Below are 22,908 nucleotides of genomic sequence, written 5' to 3'. Positions count from 1 at the left end.
TTATTATTACTTTTTTTTAATATTTGTGCATAAATGCTTTATAAAAGGTTATCGCTCTTGATGCGAATTCCCAGAAATGTTTTCTAAATGACCTTTGGTATTGCAGAAGACCAAACAAATCTGACTATAATATCAGAGTACAAAAAATGAACCGAAACACATGTGGCCATTGATTTGTATTAGGAATTATGCCTTTTCATATCTTTTTAACTTAATATAACATATTGGAAAAGTATGCCTCTTTTTATTATAGGTAAAATTATTAATAGTAAACATTTATGTGTTATTGTTGCGCATTTCCTCTATTGATTTTTCTTCAGTGATGCGCAAGAAAAAAAAATCCAAAACCCAATACCAACGTTGAAAAGAAGTAAATAAAGTGACAAACCCAAAGTGAGGCCAATTGCGTTAATCATATTTCATTGCTTCAAAAATACAATCATGATTTCATTGACTGTGATGGATAGTCGTTGGCATGAATGACCTCGAAGTGTTCTACTTATCATTATAAAATTCAACACTCGCCTAGATGATGACATTAATTATATGCGTTTGGTCACCATACTTTGGCACGCTATTAGCAAAAAAAGCGGGTGCAGATATTAGAGTAGGATTCATTCCCATCTATTTGTTATGCCCCCTCAATATCTTCTCGCTTTTAGATAAGCAAACCAAAATCTATTCAAAAGAATAAAATTGTAAACACTATAATTTATAATATGTATATATTTATGAATATAAATGAATCTGTAGCATTCAGAACAAAGACAACAATCGCAACATTCGAAACTCGAAAAAATGAGAATGATTTAAAAAAGAAAGACACGTCTGTACCACAGAGCACCAGAGTTAGTAATCATTGTTTTCCATTGTTCGATTTAGTTGTTCGTTAATTTATGTTTTGATACAGTACTCTTTATTTCCTTTCTTCCATCGTGGATTATAAAGAAGTTTCTTATTTGACAAACAGTTTGCTGCCTCGATATCACACGTACAGAATTTTTGTTTGCACTGCTCACTATCAGCTGAAAAATAATGATATAGATGCATATTAATTCAAGTGTCTAAGATAAAAAGAGTAACAGTCAAGTGAGATGATATCTAAAGAGATCAACTTTTTACAGATTAAATTGAGATTTGCCATGACGTGTACATTTTTGTGCGTTGTACTAATATTAATATATGTCTTTTGTGTTTCTTTTCGACATATTACGTGAATTTTTACTTATATATCCCGTACTTGTGTTATGGTACATTTTTGAATTATTGTCTTTCATTTTTGTTAAATTAAATGTGCTTTGTCTATGTGACTTTTGTGTTTCGTTACATTTGAAAATGCATATACCAAGTCAAGAATATGACAGTTGTTGTCCATTCGTTTGATGTGTTTTATCATTTGATTTTGCCTTTTGATAAGGGACTTTCCGTTTTGAATTGTTCTGGTTGTTTTGTTTACACAACTTTGCCAATAAAATGGAATGTTATGCGACTGTAATCAAGTGAGGGTCTTTACTACATGAGGTTCTATTTTTGTCTCAGTATAGGACCCGTTTTTTGTTATGTTTTAAAACCACTAATTTATGAAAAGCATCGTAAACATGGATCTTAACATTGTCCGGATAAACTCTTGTTTATTTCAAGTGTTCTTAATGAGGAGACTTGATACGGCATGTAAAATAATTTGTACACAAACTTATTTTTGATGATACTTAATTTTACGTTAAACATTTCTAGTCCACTTCGCGGCTTTTTTGCTTAATATGCATTAAGATTATATAACAAGATGTAAATATTTGTACTTACTACATTTAAATAGTAAGCCAAAGCACTGCTCATAGGAGTAGTATCTAGATGATAATGGACAACCTTTTGATAATATCTCTTTAAGGCACATCTGGTGCTCTAAACAGCATCTACAGAAAAAAAGCTGCATTTTAAGGAATCACTTAAATGTCAAAGTCTTATAAAGTTTTGATTTTGCCATTTGATACCTTTGATAACTATTTCGTCGTTATTTGCTTTAATTATCCTGCTATTGCACCATAACGTTATTGGTTATAATTTGTTAAGGGTTTTCTGAGCCCAGAATAAAACGTCAATGAAATTCACGATGGGAAGATGTAGTTCCAATAGTATCGAATATAAAAAAGAAAAAATAAGTACCTGTCTAATTCGTCAACAGGATAGCTAGTTCCGTTTTGAGCACACCAACATCCATACTTGTTTAAATCATCGGCAAAATAAACATTATCCGACTTAGTTTTGAGTATAAAGTGAATTCGATAAATACTTTTGAGATCATCTACAAAATGAATAGATTATATAATCGTTCAACATAAGCTTACTGTAGAATAAGTGGCAAAATGCATACATAGTTTTTGTTGTATTCTACATAACACATTGAACAGACTGATTGCCGATTATATTGAAATTGGTACTTAGAAAAGGCATATATGTTTTATTTAGTATGCAATCCACCATTTTCTACATTTAAAAAATACCTTTACGAAGTCAGGAATATGACAGTTGTTGTCCATTTGTTTGATGTGTTTTATCATTTGATTTTGCTATTTTATTAGGGACTTTCCGTTTTGAATTGTCCTCGGAATTCAGTATTTTTGTAATTTTACTTTTCACTACAGTGTAAAATGACGTGAAAGTTAATCATTTAAGGTTACTGTACGAGGTTCAATGATAAACTTCATTCATTCCGCATAATCAGCTATTACAGTACCCGACATTACAAAATGCGGAATAATTGAAAACATCTTGCTCATTGTATTATACGTTCCAAGACTTATCTGATGTTTTTTTTTACTTAAGTAAACTGAAATAACATATCTTGCTTGTTTAAATGTACCTAAATTAGAGTAAATATTTCTCTCTTTACTGAATTGCACAAAATGGTATTACCTGGTAAAAGCAAATCTTGATTTGTATCCATTGCAGTTTCCCGAACAGACGTCCATAACAATGTATTTGGACTACCTATGGCTGCTACGCATACAACTAAAATAAGAAAAACAAAATGTTTTGCAGTTAAATGAAGCACATTTAGAGTCGTCTTTAAAGATGATTGATAATCCATTTCACATAGAAAGCTATATCATGTCTCAATATTCCAAAACGTAGGACGATAAGAACAACAAAACCAACATCATGATTAAAGTGTAAATCAACAAACAAAATACATCCTCTTGATTTAAGGTAAGCACATGCAGAATATGGCTTACGTTTGTTTATTAAACCCATGCAATCACCGCATACCTGTGGATACCTCAGCTAAACTTCCATAATAGAGAACACGTTTTGACTCTACTTTCATAGTTTTAAGTTGGTGTGGGTCCATCGTGAAGTTTGGTGACCTTTTCTCGTTTTTTTTCTAAAGTGCTTTGTACTTTTACTTCATACTTGTGTAGTGTCAAAATGGGTTTATCTGCTCCCAAATTAGATTTAACCCCCATTTCACAAACTCCGTTAAACGAACAAAACGTTTCAATGAAGATAATGAATTCAATACATATCGCTCATGAAGACAAATATATGTGCATTCTTCTAGTAATCTGCAATATTATGACATCCATCATCATTGAATAAATTAATAACTTGGATAAAAAATAGCACAGATAATACATAATACTGTTATATCCTGGACAAATGCTGGAACAGGACAGAAAGCCCATCCATCCAACTTACCTGCCAAAATCCATAAGACCAACAGAAGTACCAGATCTATACCCATTTTCTGGTCTGTCTTTTAAATGCTGGATAAATAATTCAAATCATCTAAAATGCAATGTAATTAAGTTTAATATATAATTATTAAATTATCATGGTAGTTTAGTACATGATATTGTTCCGATTTTTGTTTTTATCAATAAGAGTATCTTGCACTATGAAACCTCCTTTGCGAAATGAATAAGAATATGATTGGTAACAAAGCAACCTTTTGATTACCGTGTTTTTTTTCCATATGGGGTTGGTAGACATTGATGAAAATTAGGATTACACTTAGACTTACAATTACATATAACGAAAAATAAGTGGTCTTCCCAAAATGAAAATATAAATCCAATTATGATACATAGTTAAATGAAATAATCACGTAAATAAGTCTTCCGACTTCACACATAGGCAACAAATCTTTGTTCACAGATGTGAATCGTCAAACAGTCCTCTTAAATTCGTGTTTTCTTTTCATTTTCCGATGGCATGGTCAACCTTTACTCTGATTAGGGGCTTTCCGTTTTTGAATTTTCCTCGAAGTTCAGTATTTTTGTGATATTATTTTTTCTAATAGTGTATAATACGTCTACTAGTATTTGATTTTCTACATTCCCTGGTCTGCATATTTCTGTGGTTTGTCTCATGTAAGGTCTCAGTACTGGATTTCTGTTCAGATATCTTTTGTTGCCAAGCATTAAAGCTCATACAGGAAAGGCAATTGTTGTCATACTTCTGATCAACACATATTGCTGTCTGTATGCAAAGATATTCGTACTTAACATAATGTAAGTTGTCTTCGGTTAATTTTACAACGCAATTGTGAATATAGTGACGATGTCTGTGTCCAGCAAAATACTGTTCTAGGGGTCCGTTATCGGTCAACTACTTTCTGTCGATAAACTTACAGCAAACGAAAGTTTTGTCCATCTCTTGTCAATTCTGCATGCCCATCGTCCAAAAACAAAGGCCAATAAATAAGACAGTTATCTGTGTTTATTTTTTAATTAGGTATACGTCTATGTGTTTATTCTTTGGTAATCGAAACATTTACAGCATATATGTCAGAATTCATATGATAATACGGAAACGATTGTAACTATAATACAAAAGCAGAATTGTGTTTCCCTCGGAGAGCTAATTATCCCGACAGGTTCTCTGTCTGAAGAGACAATTTACATCGACTACACTTTGTGGTTACGTTAATACAGTTTCATCTTTCAAAGGATTGTCGTTTGCTTTGAAACCTAGTGACCACATCTCACCCATTCCAAAAGTGTAATCATTGCTTATGAATTCCTTGTTTGTAAAAGATAATTTTTGGATTGTTAATCTAGACCTGTCAGGGTAAGAATCAGATGACGAAGAACATGTGTATTATGACATCATGGACTTCTCAGAGGCGGATTCAGGAGGCAGGTCCCATCCCTCAGGAGGGAGACATTTTGTTGGTTATTTAGAGAACTAATGGAGGTGGTCCCCTCTTAGGCAGTCAGTGCCTCCCCTTTTTTATGAAAATTATTGATCCGCCACTGCATTTCGTGGCGTAAAACTTACTTTATAAACGCGGGTGGTATACAGTAATATGGAGTCGTTCATTTTTTATATGATAACATTTTTTGTATCCGCAACTCCTCCCTCTCTGAATAAAATAGTGTGCAGTTTTGTTTAAATTTGAAAATATTAAAATCTTGCCAAATAATGTAAACGGTATTTATTACATTGGTTGCAATTACATGTAGTTATACGTATTTCCCAGTGAAATAAAATCCGATAATTTCACATGTGAAATAAATGTGGTTATTTCACTCCTCAGACGTTATACAACAAAAGGCGTTGTCATGACGTCGGATAAAAAAGTGTGAAGGGTTAGATTTTGGGGCCCTTTATAGCGTGTTGTTCGGTGCCATAGCTCCGTGTTGAAGGCCGTACGTTGACCTATAATGGTTTACTTTTATAAATTGTTATTTGGATGGAGAGTTGTATCATTGGCACTCACATCACATCTTCATTTGTCTATTAGAAAAAAATATAGTTTCTAACATTGTCTACTATAATTTAGTAATTCTCTTTATTGTCAATGTAATAAAAAGAATAACTTATCAAAGAATTCAAATATCGAAAAATATTCAACTCCTGACCGTAAAACATTGAAAAAAGACTACACCGTGTTGAGGATAAAGTTTCTATAATTCTATAACAGCAAAATTTGACCGAAGTACTGGCGAATACACAGATGTAAATGCTAATATATAAATAGAAATTGACACACTACTATACAACCTTATTTAAAATCTTTTGATAGATCAACAAAATAAAATATGCTTGCATACTTTCCTCAAACCATTAAAAGGTGCAATAAAACTTTTTCATGTTTGTATCCCCCTCCCAAAAAAACATCACAACCTAAAAAAAAACCAAAAAAATCCTCCAAAATATGATTGTCTTTTAGTAAACAACCAATGAAATAATGAAATATGTATTATGTATGCAGACTGCGTCAGTGTCCTTATTTGAGAGGAAATTGCAGTTACTATTTTCAAGATTATTGATATGAATATTTCTAAATATCCCTATCACATAAAGTTGTCTATGGTATAGAATATGGTCATCATTAACACAAATAACCAAAAGGGATTAAAATCTAAATCAAATTGATTTGAGACTGCAACACCAGAAAAGTGGATATTTGCCTATCGATGAGATGTTTCTGTGTGTGTTACATTTTAACGTTGTGTTTCCGTTGTGTCGTTTGTTTTCTCTTATATTTAGGTGTGAAATAACATTACTATAAGACGTGTCACGGTACTTTTCTATCCCAAATTCGTGTAATTGATTTTGATGTTATATTTGTTATTCTCATCGGATTTTGTCTAATGCTAAGTCCGTTTCTTTGTGTGTTACATTTTGAGTCGTTGCACCTAAGAGACAGCCAGACTACTTTCTAAATTTATAAATAGAATAATTTATTTTGAATGCATCATCTGTTTCTTCATTTGAAAAGGACAAATAAAGGTAACTTATGATGCATTCAAAATTTACATCCATTGTAAATCGTAGGGAACATTAAAAGTCTTATTTGAAAAATTCGTTTATATATTCTGAAAGTAATCAGGTGCATTTAGAACCCGTGAGTTGAAAAAAGACTCAACCATTCTCCTCTTATATTTAATAAGTTACCCTTGGTTTTGGTTTGTGACCCGGATTTGTTTTTTTCAATCGATTTATGAGTTTTGAACATCGGTATACTACTGTTGCCTTTATCTATTACGCAACATATTTGTTAATTAAATAGCGCTTAGAGCCCACCATTCATATAAAAAAAAATAATTTGCAAATAATAATTCAAGGGATTTTCTATATCTGAACCTGGTGCATAAAGGTAGCAGTATGTTTAATTAGTGAAGTGATGTCATTATTTACTATTTCAAATCAAAGCAAGGTTAAGTATTAATTTTTGCAAAAAATGACAATATATTTCAAAACTATCGTGTTATAAAACTACTTATTATTGTATTGTATAAGTAGCCTTTCAATAGAACCAAATAAGATTTGTGTGCACAAAGTGTGTTTGTTTCTGGATTATATTGAGCAGGACAAGTACCACACATATGAACAAAAAGTAAAATTATAAAAAAAAAAACTGAACTCCGAGGAAAATTCAAAACGGAAAATCCCTTATCAAATGTCAAAATCAAATGATAAAACACATCAAACAAATGGACAACAATTGTGATATTCCTGACTTGGTACAGATACTACAAATTCCAGCATTTGCAACATATAAAAACAGTTGTTGTCAAGTATTTTTGTGATTTAACTTTTTTATCACGTCAGCAGCTTTATAACTTAAAGAAATCGATAAGCAAAAGCCAGAAATTTTTAATATCAACTGTAATTGATGAAAAAAAAAAAATAAATAGGAATCTGATTTATATGACAGTTTATAATTGAGACATACATGAAGGCATTTTATTATTTTTCTGCTCACTTGGTACGCACAAGATAGAGATTAAGCAATACAAACCCCTAACCTCAACATAAAAAACACAAAGATAATAAAAATAAAGAAAAAAAACCAACCATGTGTGAGCATGGATGAACCTGTAGTGCTACTAATGAGAGGCAAATATCCAATATTTATAATTATCAAACAGTGATGCAATACATGGTACAACCTATAGCAGTATCGTTTATTCACCCTTGTCGTAGAGTTTGTAGGAGTTAGCAAGAATAAGGTAATACAATATTAGAGTTTTAACAGTTGAAAATGCAATCTTTCATAGTATGCAGAGTATCTAAACAAATACAGCTCTATTTTGATATAAAAATCTTTAAAATATATGACGAAAATGACAAAAGAAAACTCAATTAACAAATCATAAGCAGAAAAATGATTTACCTTGGGATATATTTATGTATGTATGACGAGGATTGTTAACTGTTGAACATGAAAACTTATTTAAAGTTTGCTTATAAATTCTGATAGGTTCCCATATTATTTATTTATTTATTCCTTATTATTTTCTGTTGAATCTGCTTTTTTCTATAATAAATTGACAGAAGAAATAATACTTTTTTTCAATTAATATTGATGTCAATTTTAAATCATTTAAAAACAAATTATGACTGACCTGTCTATGTCCGAATCCTATTGTATGATTATAATTTTCAACGAGCGATTGAATATTTCCGTTCTGAACCATAGGCGGAAAATTACACTCAATGTCAAGCAGTAATTCAATGTAGATAAACGGACACTATAATCTTTAACTAATTCATTGTTATTTATTACAAATATTTCAGATTATATTTGAATAAATTACTATTTTCAATGATCAGTATAAAACTCTTTTCATTAAGGATGTACTGAGGTGAGGTTTTGGAATTTCTGTCAAATGTTCGGACTCCTTGGTGTTTTTCCATACAATACAATGTAAAATATTTTGCCCAATAACACCCATTTATTTTTTCATATAAGACTTAATAGCTCATGAATAAACTCATCATAGATGTCTTAGATAGATTATCTTTCTTTTGTTTTGAGACCCAATAATACCAATACAAATATAAGGTAAAAGTCCGAGTCAGTCTTTTCCCGCACTATTTTAATTTTCAAATATCTCGAAAAGGAGGTCCATGACCTATCAATATTTTTAGCTTATGTTTATCCTTAATTGATGCTCTACCAGCTTATAGTATCAATTTTAACTTCATAATTTATTAATTTTCACCTAACCTCAACTTAGTACATCCTTAAACTGCATATATTAAGTATATAAATAAACTCATTATAGATATCAGAATTAAAATATTAGATTTGCGCCAGACGCGCGTTTCGTCTACACAAGACTCATCAGTGACCCTCGAAGAAAAAAAATGTTAAAAAGGCAAAATAAAACAAAGAGTTAATTATGAACACATCTATATCTGCTCAAGTCAGCACAAAAGTTCTGACGTCTGGGCTGGTAATACCCTCTTGCAATTAAAATGTACGTTCATATAATTGTGTTCAATAAAGTATGGCACTCGCCTCCCTATTTTGTTTTTTTGTAATATTATTAATTCGTATATTTTAACAAATTTGATTTGTTTAGGGATAGTCACATGTTAAACTATATTTTCGAAGGTAGAGAGAAAACGGCGGATAGCAAAAAGCATATTGCACAGCAAAAAGCATATTGCACAGTTATTTTTAGAATATCTAAAAACCGATATACTTTGTGACGTCATGTCATGAATTTTAGGATATTGTAAAACGTTTTGAAACAAATGACATCTGTGACGATTATTTGACGAAATAAATCTTCAAAAACATAAGATGTCAAAAAAAAAGTAAATGAAATAAAAACTAATATGTTGTTATTGTCTAGGAGACTATATAATATCTATAAAATTCCAACAAAATCAAATGACGATTTCGATACAAATATGGTCGGAAATTAATAATATAACAAAGATAGCCTTTGTTTTACATTGTCTTATTGGGGCCTTTTATAGCTGACTATGCGGTATGGGCTTTGCTCATTGTTGAAGGCCGTACGGTGACCCATAGTTGTTAATGTCTGTGTCATTTTGGTCTTTTGTGGATAGTTGTCTCATTGGCAATCATACCACATCTTCTTTTTTTATATTTGAATGGGATCAATACATTATATATCGACCCAAAGAAGTATATCGACCTCTGACTTCGTCCTCAATCAATATATCCTTGTATCGACATCATACAAAGGCTATATTTGTATACTATAGTGTAGTTCGTATTATAGCTACATGTTTATACAGATTAACAGTATATGGAAATTACAAATATAAAAAAGGATGTAGAGAACCAATGTGTTCTTTTGAAAACAAGATGCATTGTGGGAACACCAGAAGAAAAAAAAGTTTTTTTTTCTGCACTTGAGAATATTAATTTGTTTTTAAAAAAGGACGTATTTAACACAAAATTCACGTTTGTATACTTCTCATCCACTGTATACATATAATTTCAAATATTTGTATTTATTCGAGAAAATAGTAACCAATATGCATTGATTTTAAAAAATAGTTGCTGATGCTGTATAATTTCCTCAAAAAACTGCGATACATTAAAAAAAATGACGACAGTATTTCATTATGCATTCCAAACAAACAAGAAAGATCGGCATAAAGTCAGAAAAGGCATAGTTTAGATTGGAAAGGCAAGTTATGATTCTGCAACTCACATTTAGTATATGATATGAAATAAGAAAAAGGGGTATGATTGATATTATAGGAATTTAACTTTAGCGGATATTGCGATTAACTCTTCATCAAAATAAAATAAAAAAAATAAATATTTAGTTATGTTTGAATTATCAAAAACAAGTTTAAAAAATATATAATTCTTTTTCTTACCGAAAATGAATGTATTCAAACATTTTTCTACCATGATATTCAAAGCATCAGTGACTGAGCAGGAATTTCAATGCAAGGAATGGGTTGGGGGAAGGGGTTGTTATATCAATGAACATTTCTCGCTTATCAACTTCACAAATAGTACATGATGGTCTTAAGATTAGATTCTAGGCACTGACGTTGTTTATCATCTCAAATACGTGTTTAAATCAAAATAAAAAAATTATAGTACTGCAGGGTTTATGAATTTTTATTAAAGCATTCTCTCTGTCAATGGCAATCGTACTGTATATCGCAATGCATTCCTTCAACGACGGAGGTATAACAAGTTGCATTTTGATGACTCTGATTAATAAAGATACATAGTTAATTAGTTTTACCTTTTTTCTCTATAGTAAACTAGTACTGCACGATAGATATTAATTATTCTTACATTTGTACTCAATAGTAAACCATTTATGTAAGATAGATAGCTAATTATCCTAACCTTTTTCTCTTCTATATCAGAAAGTTGGCTAATTATTATAACCTGATTATCGCCACAGTAAACTAGTAATGCAATATAGATTGCTAATTATTCATACCCTTTTACTCCATAGTAAAGTAGTAATGTAAGATAGATAGCTAACTATCTTATTTTCTCTCTCTTTTATATAAGATAGATGGCTAATTATTCTTAGCTGTTTTTGTGCCAATAGTAAACTAGTAATGCAAGGTAGATAGATAATTATTCTTACCTTTCTTACTCTTTAGTAAACTAGTAATGCACTTTTTTTTCGCTTTCCAAATCATTTTGTTTATCAACCGTTCATGTTAAACACCGGTAATGTACATGAATGATTAAGAAAACTTAATGAAATCGTGCAGCAAATTGTATTTTTGTATTTTAATTTTTTAAAGCTCACGATCGTATATACCTCCATTCTAAAAATAAACCTTGCAATATTATATTCCTTTAAAGATAATTATGACCACTTAAAGGGTCAATACTATTTGTAATCACACAATAAGGTTCAATATAAAGGATAGCATTAGTCGTGATTTAAACGTATACTACTTCATGTATTTCTAATTGATATTGAATGTAATCATCATAATATCAATGTTAAAAGATCAGTGATTTTGATAAATGAACCAATAATTAAAGGTCATTGTTAACATTGTTTTGTTTATGCATTGTTTCTAAACTCACGACTTTAGTCACATGTCATTCTAAATATTAACCCTGCAATATCAGATTTCTTTAAAGAAAAAGAAACATGACGGCTTTGATATTTAAAGAAAGTGTCTGCGTCTTTTCTGTTTGCATTAAAAAGATTTGATATCTTATGTAAATCATTAATCGTGATTTAAACATATATTCGGTCACGTATTTGTTAACACTATTAGTTATATAAATAGTGTTCCAGTGACCTAATACGACATCTTTAGTCAGTAAATTCCGTATGGGGATTCGAGCGATTCTATAATGTGGAATGAAGGTATCTTATCCACTATCTTAAAATGAAGTATTTCGACCACTGGCCTATCAAAATGATCAAGTCTTCAATAATAAGAACATACTTCAATTGGACAATACAAAATGGCCAACACTAACAACTTGTTAACTTTTTAAATGTTTTATCATCCATTATCAATTTTGTCGGCTGTAAAAAAAATCATATTTGTTTTTACAAAGGTTCGCAACACCACTACTAACTGTGTATTGACATAAACCGCGACTACGAAATCCATATGAAGTATAAACAGTCTCCTAGCGATTGATTTTCATCAATCATATTCCTAGACATATATAATATGTCAGAAAGTCATAAAGGGATAAAATGTCGACTAAGAAATACTTACACGGTATAATAATAGAATTGTCGTACGTTTAATATTTTCTCCGTATATCCTCATATATGTCAATAAAATAGGAAACAAAGACAAGGAAAATCTTTTATATTTGTTTTTACTATGGTTCTGCTCAACATATTTATGAGAATATAATGTCATCAAGGGCTATACTACCGACTGCGAGGCAAGTTCAAGGCAAACTTATATATAACAGTACCACGTCAGGAGTATGCCAGTTATTATCCATTCGCTTCGGTTTGATTACAGAATGTTGGTTTTGAAATTTCCTCGGAGTTCGGTATTTTGTTTATTATACTTTTCATACTTTTTATAGATTTTGTAGTATTTTGAATGTTTCCTCTGAAGGTCCCTATCAGAATCTCAACAAATTTAACATATTTGCCGATTTACAGAACTAGAGGCTCTAAAGAGCCTGTGTCGCTCACCTTGGTGTATGTGAATATTAAACAAAGGACCCATGACAAAATTGTGTTTTGGTGATGGTGATGTGTTTGTAGATCTTACTTTACTAAAAATTCTTGTTGCTTACAATTATCTATATCTATAATTCACTTGGCCCAGTAGTTTCAGTGGAAAATGTTAGTGAAAATTTACAAATTTTATGAAAATTGTTAAAAGTTGACTATAAAGGACAATAACTCCTTAGGGGGTCAATTGACCATTTTGGTCATGTTGACTTATTTTTAGGTGTTACTTTGCTGTACATTATTGCTGTTCACAGTTTATCTCTAACTATAATAATATTCAAAATAATAACAAAAAAACGGCAAAATTTCCATAAAATTACCAATTCAGGGGCAGCAACCTAACAACCGGTTATCCGAACCTGATAAACAATTTTACCTCACGTCAAATTTGCTCGAAATGCTTTGGTGTTTGAGTTATAAGCCAAAAAATGCATTTTACTACTATGTTCTATTTTTAGCAATGGCGGCCATCTTTGTTGGTTGGCCGAGTCACTGGATACATTTTTTTTAACTAGATACCCAAATGATGATTGTGGCCAAGTTTGGTTTAATTCGGCCCAATAGTTTCAGAGGAGAAGATTTTTCTTAAAGATTTACAAAAAAAGTTTAAAAATTGACTATAAAGGGCAAAAACTCCGAAAGGGATCAACTGACCATTTTGGTCATGTTAACTTATTTGTAAATCTTACTTTGCTGAACATTATTGCTGTTTATAGTTTCTCTCTATCTATAATAATATTCAAGATAATAACCAAAAACAGCAAAATTTCCTTAAAAAATTTCAATTCAGGGGCAGCAACCCAACAACCAGTTGTCGGATTCATCTGAAAATTTCAGGACAGATAGATCTTGACTTGCAAAACAATTTAACCCCATGTCTGAATTGCTCCTAATGCTTTGGTTTCAGATTTATAAGCTAAAATCTATATTTGACCCTATGTTCTATTTTTAGCCATGGTGGCCATCTTGGTTGGTTGGCAGGGTCACCGCACACATTTTTTAAACTAAATACCTCAATGATGATTGTGGCCAAGTATAGTTAAATTTGGAAAAATAGTTTCAGAGGAGAAGATTTTTGTAAAAGATTAGAAAAAATTAGGAAAAATTGGTAAAAAATGACTATAAAGGGCAATAACTCCTTAAGGGGTCAACTGACCATTTTAGTCATCTTAACTTATTTGTAGATCTTACTATGCTGAACATTATTGCTGTTTACAGTTTATCTCTATCTATAATAATATTCAAAACAATAGCCAAAAAACGGTATAATTTCAATAAAATTGCCAATTCAGGGGCAGCAACCCAACAACGGGTTGTCCGATTTGTCTGAAAATTTCAGGGCAGCTAGACCTTTACCTGATAAACAATTAAACCCATGTCAGATTTGCTCTAAATGCTTTGGTTTCAGAGTTATGAGCCAAAATCTACATTTTTACCCCTATGTTCTATTTTTAGCCATGACAGCCATCTTGGTTGGTTGGCTTGGTCACGCCACACATTTTTAAACTAGATACCCCAATGATGATTGTGGCCAAGTTTGGTTTAATTTGGCCCAGTAGTTTCAGAGGAGAAGATTTTTTTGAAAGCTAACGACGACGACGACGGACGCCGGACGCAAAGTGATGAGAGAAGCTCACTTGGCCCTGTGGGCCAGGTGAGCTAAAAAGACAGAAACATCTTCTTGATTTGTTTTCACGATATAAGTTATTTCAGGTGATTCGGACAGATAAATAAACTCATCATAGATACACAAATACTGCTCCACTAGTGGTACCCGTCATTTTGCTTATGTAATTGCAAACCTGGTAATAAGTCGAACTTCGCAAACCTCTGCTAGAATTTGTGGGGGTTGTCGGTAAATTTTTAGAATCAAGAATTTCAATTTCACCAGTTGGAATTGTTGGTTTGATAGCTTCCTTATAAGCAGAAACCCCTATCCAGAAAATTGTGAAAGGAAATGTATGGAGAGCTGTGATGTAGTGGATATCGCATCGGACTACTAATACAAAGGTTGCTGGTTTGACCCGCTCCGGGACGAAAATTTCAGAAACTGAATTTTCGGCTCTCTCTTGATGTCATTTGCAAGTTTTTGAAACGATGATAGTCCATCGGAAGGGAACGATAAATGGCTGACCCGTGTTATGAGAGAGCCATATTTCTTGCACGCAAAAGACACTCATGCAGATTTCGAAAAAGGTCATACTAATGCCGCTACAAGGCAGCACTCGCATCCGCAAAGTGGAAAGGAATTAATATAAGTTGCAATAACTTGTTTCTCTATCCACTATAAATACATATGTTTAAACTAAATGTAAATATCGTATGAACTGGGAAATATGTAATCTGTATGAAGGCGCTACTGACAGGTTGCTACGTAGAATTGGAAAAGACACAATTGGAAAGCTGAATTATTGCATTTGTCTTAAACAGTTATTCTCAATTCATCTTAATCACTAGCATGTCAGTAATAATATAAGACTTGACTGTATCTGCTGTATCCTTTGTCTTAATTTCAAATACGAATAAAATAATATCTTTTCCCGTTAAAAATAAAGTAGATTAATAATCAATAATATAAAATTACGACTGACCTGTGTCTGTTCGAATCCTATTGTTTGACAAATAAATTTCAATACGCAAGCAAAACATCTGTTATTTACAATTGGCGGAAGGTGACGCTCAATTTTGGATATAAATTCAATGAAAATAAAATTATGTAACTTTTTATAACATATTCAATTGCTTTTTGTAAAAAATCTTATAAGTATTGACGAGAAATTAATTTTGGTAAAGAATTATTTTTGACAATCAACAATATAACTTGATTTAATTACAGAATGAGATTGAAAACGGAAATGGGGAATGTGCCAAAGAGACAACAACCCGGCCATAGAACAGACAACAGCAGAAGGTCAACAACAGGTCTTCAATGCAGCGAGAAATTTCCGCACTCGGAGGCGTCCTTCAGCTGGCCCCTTAACAAATATATATATACTAGTTCAGTGATAATGAACTTCATACTAAACTCCAAATTGTACATTGTACACAAGACTCCTGACTCTGGACGTGCGCAAAAATGTGGCGGGGTTAAACATGTTTATGGGATTATATAGGGTATACACATGTGTTTTCTTATATTGTGGTCATTCAAGTATAGCTTTTTCGGCTCGGCTCGCATTTTTATTTTATTTTGCAATATATGTAGACTAGTGTATCTTGTATAACACAAATTATATTTTATAAACAAAGTTATACTGTTGGAGAATATGAAATCATTATTGTATGTATGTAGAAGGGTGTACTTAGGTGAGGTTTTGGAATTTGTGTCAAATGTTCGGACTCCTTGGTGTTTTTTCCATAAAATACAATGTTAAATATTTTGCACCATAACACCCATTTTTTTTTCATATAAGACTTAATAGCACATGAAAGGTCATTATCAAAACTTTAAAAGATTCTTGATTTTCTTTCATTAGTTTTGAAACCCAAATAATACCAATGTAAATATAAGGTAAAAGTCCGAGTCAGCCTTTTCCTGCTAAATTTTTAATCTCAAATACCTCGAAAAGGAGGTCCATGACTTATCAATATTTTTAGCTTATTTTTATCCTTAATGGATGCTGTACCAGCTTAAACTATCAATTTTAAATTCTTAATTTATTAATTTTACCTAACCTCACCTAAGTACTAAGTACATCCTAAAATTATTTTGAATTATCAACTTAGATTATCTTAATGTTAAGATTTAATCAATACATTGCTTTGTGTAACCGAACGGTCGGCATATTTTGGTGTAAATGTGGTCTTTTTCGTTTGTTTATTTTCTTGAACGTTTGTGTTAGGTCTCGAATTTTATAAATATTTTGGTATCGGGCTACAGTGCAATGCATTATATATAAAAATTAACATAAAATGTTATAAAGTTTAGAAAAGATGGCCAATAAAATGTGAACATGCAGAAATTCCCGTTTTAAATTTTGATGAAATACTTTAAGATTTGATTTTATAGTCATTCATTCTACTCTAATTCACATAGTTGTTGTAATACTCGAGTCCTGTGTTTGAAGAATATCACACGCTTTTATTAGGTATGTTTGTTATATTCATTGCTGTAATCTAAGTTCAATTGTTGATAATTTACGGGATTTGTATATCTAAAATATAAGGTAGGCAGGGAAATAGGAAACACGCATATTTTTTTATTTGGCCTTAAGAAAGACAGAACCACACACACACAGCATGTTAGAACTTGTACTGATATCAATCAAACGCTATGCTAATATGTCTTCAAAAGAGAACCCTATTTATTATTTTATTTTAATGGAACATATATTTTTTCTTTGTTATTGGTTCTTTTTACATCAAATCTGCTTATTACTGTTGCAATAGTTTACAAATATTTTCAGTCCAAATTCAATTCATTGAAAATATATCCCCCTTTTTTTCTTCAGATTTGTTTTTTTTTGGGGGGAGGGGTTGTGGGATGGAGGTTCAGTTAAATACGGTGGAGAAATATTTTGCCCCAAGTCCAATGCTCAACACTGACGTGTTTTTGTCCTTCTGTCTCTTTTTTTGACCGTTATGGAATAACCGTTTCACAAATGATATTGGATATGTTCTTTACGTCGTAACTGCAATCCCCTTCCCTTTCATACATATGACCTACCGAATTAAACTATTTACCGGATTGTTATTTCATAAGCAACACGAAGGGTGCCACATATGGAGCATGATCTGTTTACCCTTCTGGAGCACCTGAGACCACCCCTAGTTTTTGGTGGGGTTCGTGTTGTTTGTAATTTTTTTTTAACCAAGGCGTTGTCAGTTTATTTTCGATTTATGAGTTTGACTGTCCCTCTGGTATCTTTTGTCCTCTTTTATATATAGGTATAATGCATATGTATAGCCACTTCACTGTGACACACATTCCCCTTTTTAAGGCAAAATAAATGATAGTTTATAATTGTCAATTAAGATGCTAATGATGTGTACCACCTTCGAAATATAAAACTACCAAAATATTCGTTTTTTTTTTTGTTTTTTGTTGTTGTTTGTTTTAAAACTTGCAGGCGGCCAGTTGGTGACAAATATATAACTTGAAATTAGCAAACCGTTTATCAAATTCAGAACGGTTTATTATCTAAATAACTAAATGTACTTCGTTTTCTTTTGTTACACCACACCTTTAACCTATTACAGGACAAAACATTATCTCTATGAATTGATTACATCTTCTTTAAATCACATTTTTCTATCAAGTGTTGGAAAAACTTGTATCTTAATAAAAAGTTATATAACACAAACAAAAAAATGAACCCAATGAAAATTCAAATCAGAGAGAAAAATCAAAACCCATTTACTTAAAACAAATGGAAAACAAAGGGACAGCCACATTCATAGATAGAAAATAAACTAACAACGCCAATGCTAAAAACGAAAAAGACAAAGAGACAAATATTAGTACACAAGACACAACATAGAAAAATAAGGACTAAACAACACGAACCCAACCAAACTCTGGGAAATCTATCTTATTTTAATCGGATAACACATCAATGAACATTCAACATCTAGCAAGACAATATATCTATCTTATTTCAGTCGGACAACACATCATTGATCATTCAACATCTAGCAAGACAATATATCTATCTCATTTCAGTCGGGCAACACATCCTTGAACATTGAACATCTAGCAAGACAATATATATATCTCATTTCAATGGGACAACACATCCTTGAACATTCAACATCTAGCAAGACAATATATCTATCTGATTTCAGTCGGACAACACATCCTTGAGCATTCAACATCTAGCAAGACAATATATCTATCTTATTTCAGTCGGACAACACATCCTTGAGCGTTCAACATCAAGCAAGACAATATATCTATCTGATTTCAGTCGGACAACACATCCTTGAGCATTCAACATCTAGCAAGACAATATATCTATCTAATTTCAGTCGGACAACACATCATTGAGCATTCAACATCTAACAAGACAATAAAACTATCTCATTTCAGTCGGACAATCCTATACAGCGCTTTAATTTTGTTGATTTTTCTAATCAGTTTGTGTAATTGAAGCAGAAAAAATCATACCTCCTGGTTTAACATCTCTCTTTTCAAAAATATCCTTGAATGTGACATACTTCATACTTTGCATTTCAAAAATAGTATAATGCTCGATTATATTAATCTTTTAAATTTCCCTTCAGCGTGTAGCACACATATTATTAATTTCAGGATAAAACATCATAATAATGAATAAATGTGAGAAGACAGCTTCTTTGAACCATATACATTATACAGCTGTAGCTGTTTATCCTCAACTATTGTATTAGAGGTCGGTCATTTAAAAACGTATCAACCGTATCATATTCGTTGACCTATACGCATCTGCAGATATACCAACAGATATTATGTGATCCCGAGCTTAAAACTATTATACGTTTTCCGTCTGTCCCTTTTGTATCTTTCGCCCCTCTGCAATAATTAAGTCAGCTTAACAATTGAATAATAGCTTTAGTAATTAATCAGTTGTCCATCTGCATTATTGAAAGGATGTACAATAAAAGTTAGGAATCACATAATGTTTAATGGTAAATCTGCAGATGCGTAAACGTCAACGTATATGATACGGTGTATACGTCTTTGAATGACCGACTTCTATTTGTAACTATATTGTAATTGTTCTTTCTCCGCAAACTTGCATTTATTTGTTAAAAATTAAAGTATCTATTTTATGATATCTCTTTAATAAAATAGAATACACAATTATTGTGTTTTCCTGTTCAATTATACCACTTGTTAATCATGGATATACTGACTTCAGGTTAAACGATCGACATATCATGGTATATTTATTTTTGGTGATTTGATAGTAAAATAGTTATCAAAGGTACCAGTATTATAATTTAATACGCCAGACGCGCGTTTCGTCTACATAAGAATCATCAGTGACGCTCATATCAAAACAGTTAAAAAGCCAAACAAGTACAAAGTTGATGAGCATTGAGAACCCAAACGAATGTATGTCTTTTACCGTTATGTCAGTTCTGCATTACAAGGGTAATGCATTGAAAATCTAAACGCCATAAGAAATTGAAAAGGAAAGAGTTTTCTGAAGTGATTTCTTGGACCTTAAAATTATATTTTTATTACCATCGATTTGTTTTCTTGAAAATGTTTTCAAGAAAACAATGTTTTCAAGAAAACAAATCACACACAGTGAAAAACTGTTACCAAGTCTTTTGTGATTTTGTCTTGTTTAGATTATGATTTTTGTCAGTTAACTAATGTCCAGTTGCAATTTTAAAAAAAAGGCAGTTACCATCCTTAAACTAGGAATTTCCAGCTTTTATCTGAAAGCTCATAATTCCTAATTTTGATAATATCGAGATTCATGTTAGACATTTGTTAGAAGTTCCAGTATTAAAGTTCATAATTTTAAGATTTAAAAAGGATGGCCATTATACGCTTCCATAGGTATGATTGTCAATGAAACAAACAATGTTTCTGAACGCAGAAATTATGAAACAAAACATCTATTTTAAATTCATAGCAAAAAGAATCAAATTATACATTTAAATAAATAATATAATTGGAGGGTATATACAAAAAAAAATCCTACCTGTGCTATATATATATATAACACATCATCTAAATAGACATTTATGTCTTATAAAGAAATCAATCAGAATATATGTTACAGTATCAAACATGTCATAGTGACTACTTATTTATCTGTTGTGTATATAACGGGGGATGATATTGAAGTGTCAAATTTCTCTGTAAAACAAGAAACACCTGGAATGTCATTGAAGAGGATCTGAATGGTGTCATTCATTACTGTACATATTTATAAACCATATTTTTCTCTTTTCTCTATTTGTTTTGCCTTTTACACATTATTCACTTTTCGTTAGAATTGATAATTAGTTATCTTTTCTTTATTTAATTTGTCTTGATCAAAATATTCTCTCTTCGTTATAATTCATCATCCATTCACTTATTTTCTTTTATTGCCTTTAACGCATTAGTTTCTTTGCGTCAGTCTTGAAACGTAAAAATAAATAAAGAAACGGAATTGATTTTAGTTTATGTACCTTGAACACACATATTAATTTTGGCCACCTCTTGTAACTCAGAAATTGACCTCCGTTTTCTCTGGTCACCTCACACAGATGTTCACTTTAGTGCTCTCTGTTCTCTGGACACATATGTTCATATTGTTGACACTGATAATAACTTTGGTGATCTTTCGTCAACTTACAGAGTTATAATAGTTATCAAAGGTACCAGGATTATAATTTAGTACGCCAGTCGCGCGTTTCGTCTACAAAAGAATCATCAGTGACGCTCATATCAAAATATTTATAAAGCCAAACAAGTACAAAATGGAAGAGCATTGAGAATCCAAAATTCCAAAAAGTTGTGCCAAATACGGCTAAGGTAATCTATGCCTGGGATAAGAACATTCTTAGTTATTCGTAAAATTTAAAGTTTTGTAAACAGGAAATTTATAAAAATGACCACATTATTGATATTCATGTCAACACCGAAATGTTGACTACTGGGCTGGTGATACCCTCGGGGACGATACGTCAACCAACAGTGGCATTGACCCAGTGATGTAAATAGTTATGAAAGGTACCAGGATTATAAACTATGGTTACCTCTGGTCAGCTAAAAGAGATATTGACTATGGTTACCTAAGGTCCAATTACGGAGGTATTTACTATGGTAACATCTAGTAAACCTACAAGGATATTGACTATGGTAACCTCTTGTCAACTTAACGGGATATTGACTATGAAAACCTCTAGTCAACCTACAGGGATATTGACTATGGTAACCTCAAGTCAACTTACATGGATATTGACTATGGTAACCTCTTGTCAACTAACACATATATTGACTATGGTAACCTCTAGTCAACTTACAGGGATAAAGACTATGGTAACTTCTATTCAACTTACAGGGATACTGACTATGGTAACCTCTAGCCGACTTACAGGGATATTGACTATGGTAACCTCTAGTAAACTTACACAGATATTGACTATGGTAACCTGTAGTCAACTTACAGGGATATTAATTGACTATAATAACCTCTGTTCAACTTACAAAGATATTGACTATGGTAAACTCTAATCAACTTACAGGGATATTGACTATGGTTACCTCTAGCCAACTTACACAGATATTGACTATGGTAACCTCTAGTCAACTTACAAAGATATTGACTATGATAACCTCTAGTCAACTTACAAAGGTATTGACTATAGTGAAATCACAAAGATATTGACTATGGTAACCTCTAGTCAACTTACAAAGATATTGACTATGATAACCTCTAGTCAACTTACAAAAGTATTGACTATAGTAAAATTACAAAGATATTGACTATGGTAAACTCTTTTCAACTTACAGAGATATTGACTATGGTTACCTAAAGTCCAATCACAGAGATATTTACTATGGTAATTAAGGCAACAGTAGTATATATACCGCTGTTCGAAATTCATAAATCAATAGAGAAAAAAACATATCCGTGTTACAAACTAAAACTGAGGGAAACGCATCAAATATTAGAGAACTACGACACAACAGAAACACAACATTAAAAAGTAACACCCACAGAAACGAACTATAACATAACAATAGCCATTTCCATGACTTGGTACAGGACATTTAAAATAACAATGGTGAGTTGAACCTGGGTTTGTGGCATGCAAAACCTCCCGCTTTAATGGCAATGTTAATAATAGTCAACTAACAGAGATATTGACTATGGTAACCTCTGTTGTCCTGATCATATATTCATAATTTAGTTATCTCTGTTCACCTTACACTTTCTCTCAAATCTATATATTGACAACGATGATCGGTTGAAAACAAAACTTACGACAAAGGAGATGATTTAAGCTTCTCAATTGTGATCTTGCTGTTTATATGTAGCAACAGTCCAGAAGC

General features: G+C 31.7%; 1 protein-coding gene across 2 annotated transcripts; it reads right to left on the bottom strand.

Annotated features, from left to right (window-relative positions):
* Positions 1–710: 710 nt before the first annotated feature.
* LOC143054285 (acidic phospholipase A2 PA-1G-like) lies at positions 711–11,466 on the bottom strand. 2 transcript variants are annotated; one of them, XM_076227236.1, is made up of 6 exons: positions 11,340–11,466; positions 3,697–3,786; positions 2,914–3,009; positions 2,164–2,302; positions 1,804–1,913; positions 711–1,025 (listed from the first exon to the last, which is right to left on the bottom strand). In XM_076227236.1, the coding sequence occupies exons 2-6, from the start codon at positions 3,740–3,742 to the stop codon at positions 895–897; spliced, it is 522 nt and encodes a 173-aa protein (XP_076083351.1). In that variant the 5' UTR covers positions 3,743–3,786; positions 11,340–11,466; the 3' UTR covers positions 711–894. The 2 variants fall into 2 exon arrangements, with proteins under 2 accessions (XP_076083351.1, XP_076083352.1); XM_076227237.1 differs by lacking the exon at positions 11,340–11,466 and adding an exon at positions 8,358–8,491.
* Between the last annotated feature and the right edge of the window lie 11,442 nt (positions 11,467–22,908).

Source organism: Mytilus galloprovincialis, chromosome 12 (genome assembly GCF_965363235.1).
Source record: "Mytilus galloprovincialis chromosome 12, xbMytGall1.hap1.1, whole genome shotgun sequence".
NCBI lineage: Eukaryota > Metazoa > Mollusca > Bivalvia > Mytilida > Mytilidae > Mytilus > Mytilus galloprovincialis.
This window is presented reverse-complemented; position numbering and strand designations above follow the sequence as displayed.

Excerpts from the sequence above, each read along its gene's own strand:
- LOC143054285 (XM_076227236.1), bottom strand. The coding sequence starts at position 3,742 with ATGGGTATAGATCTGGTACTTCTGTTGGTCTTATGGATTTTGGCAG. Across the intron at positions 3,010-3,696 it reads GGTCTTATGGATTTTGGCAG|TTGTATGCGTAGCAGCCATA; the intron begins GTAAGTTGGATG and ends TTCTTATTTTAG. Across the intron at positions 1,914-2,163 it reads CCTGTTGACGAATTAGACAG|ATGCTGTTTAGAGCACCAGA; the intron begins GTACTTATTTTT and ends TTTTTTCTGTAG.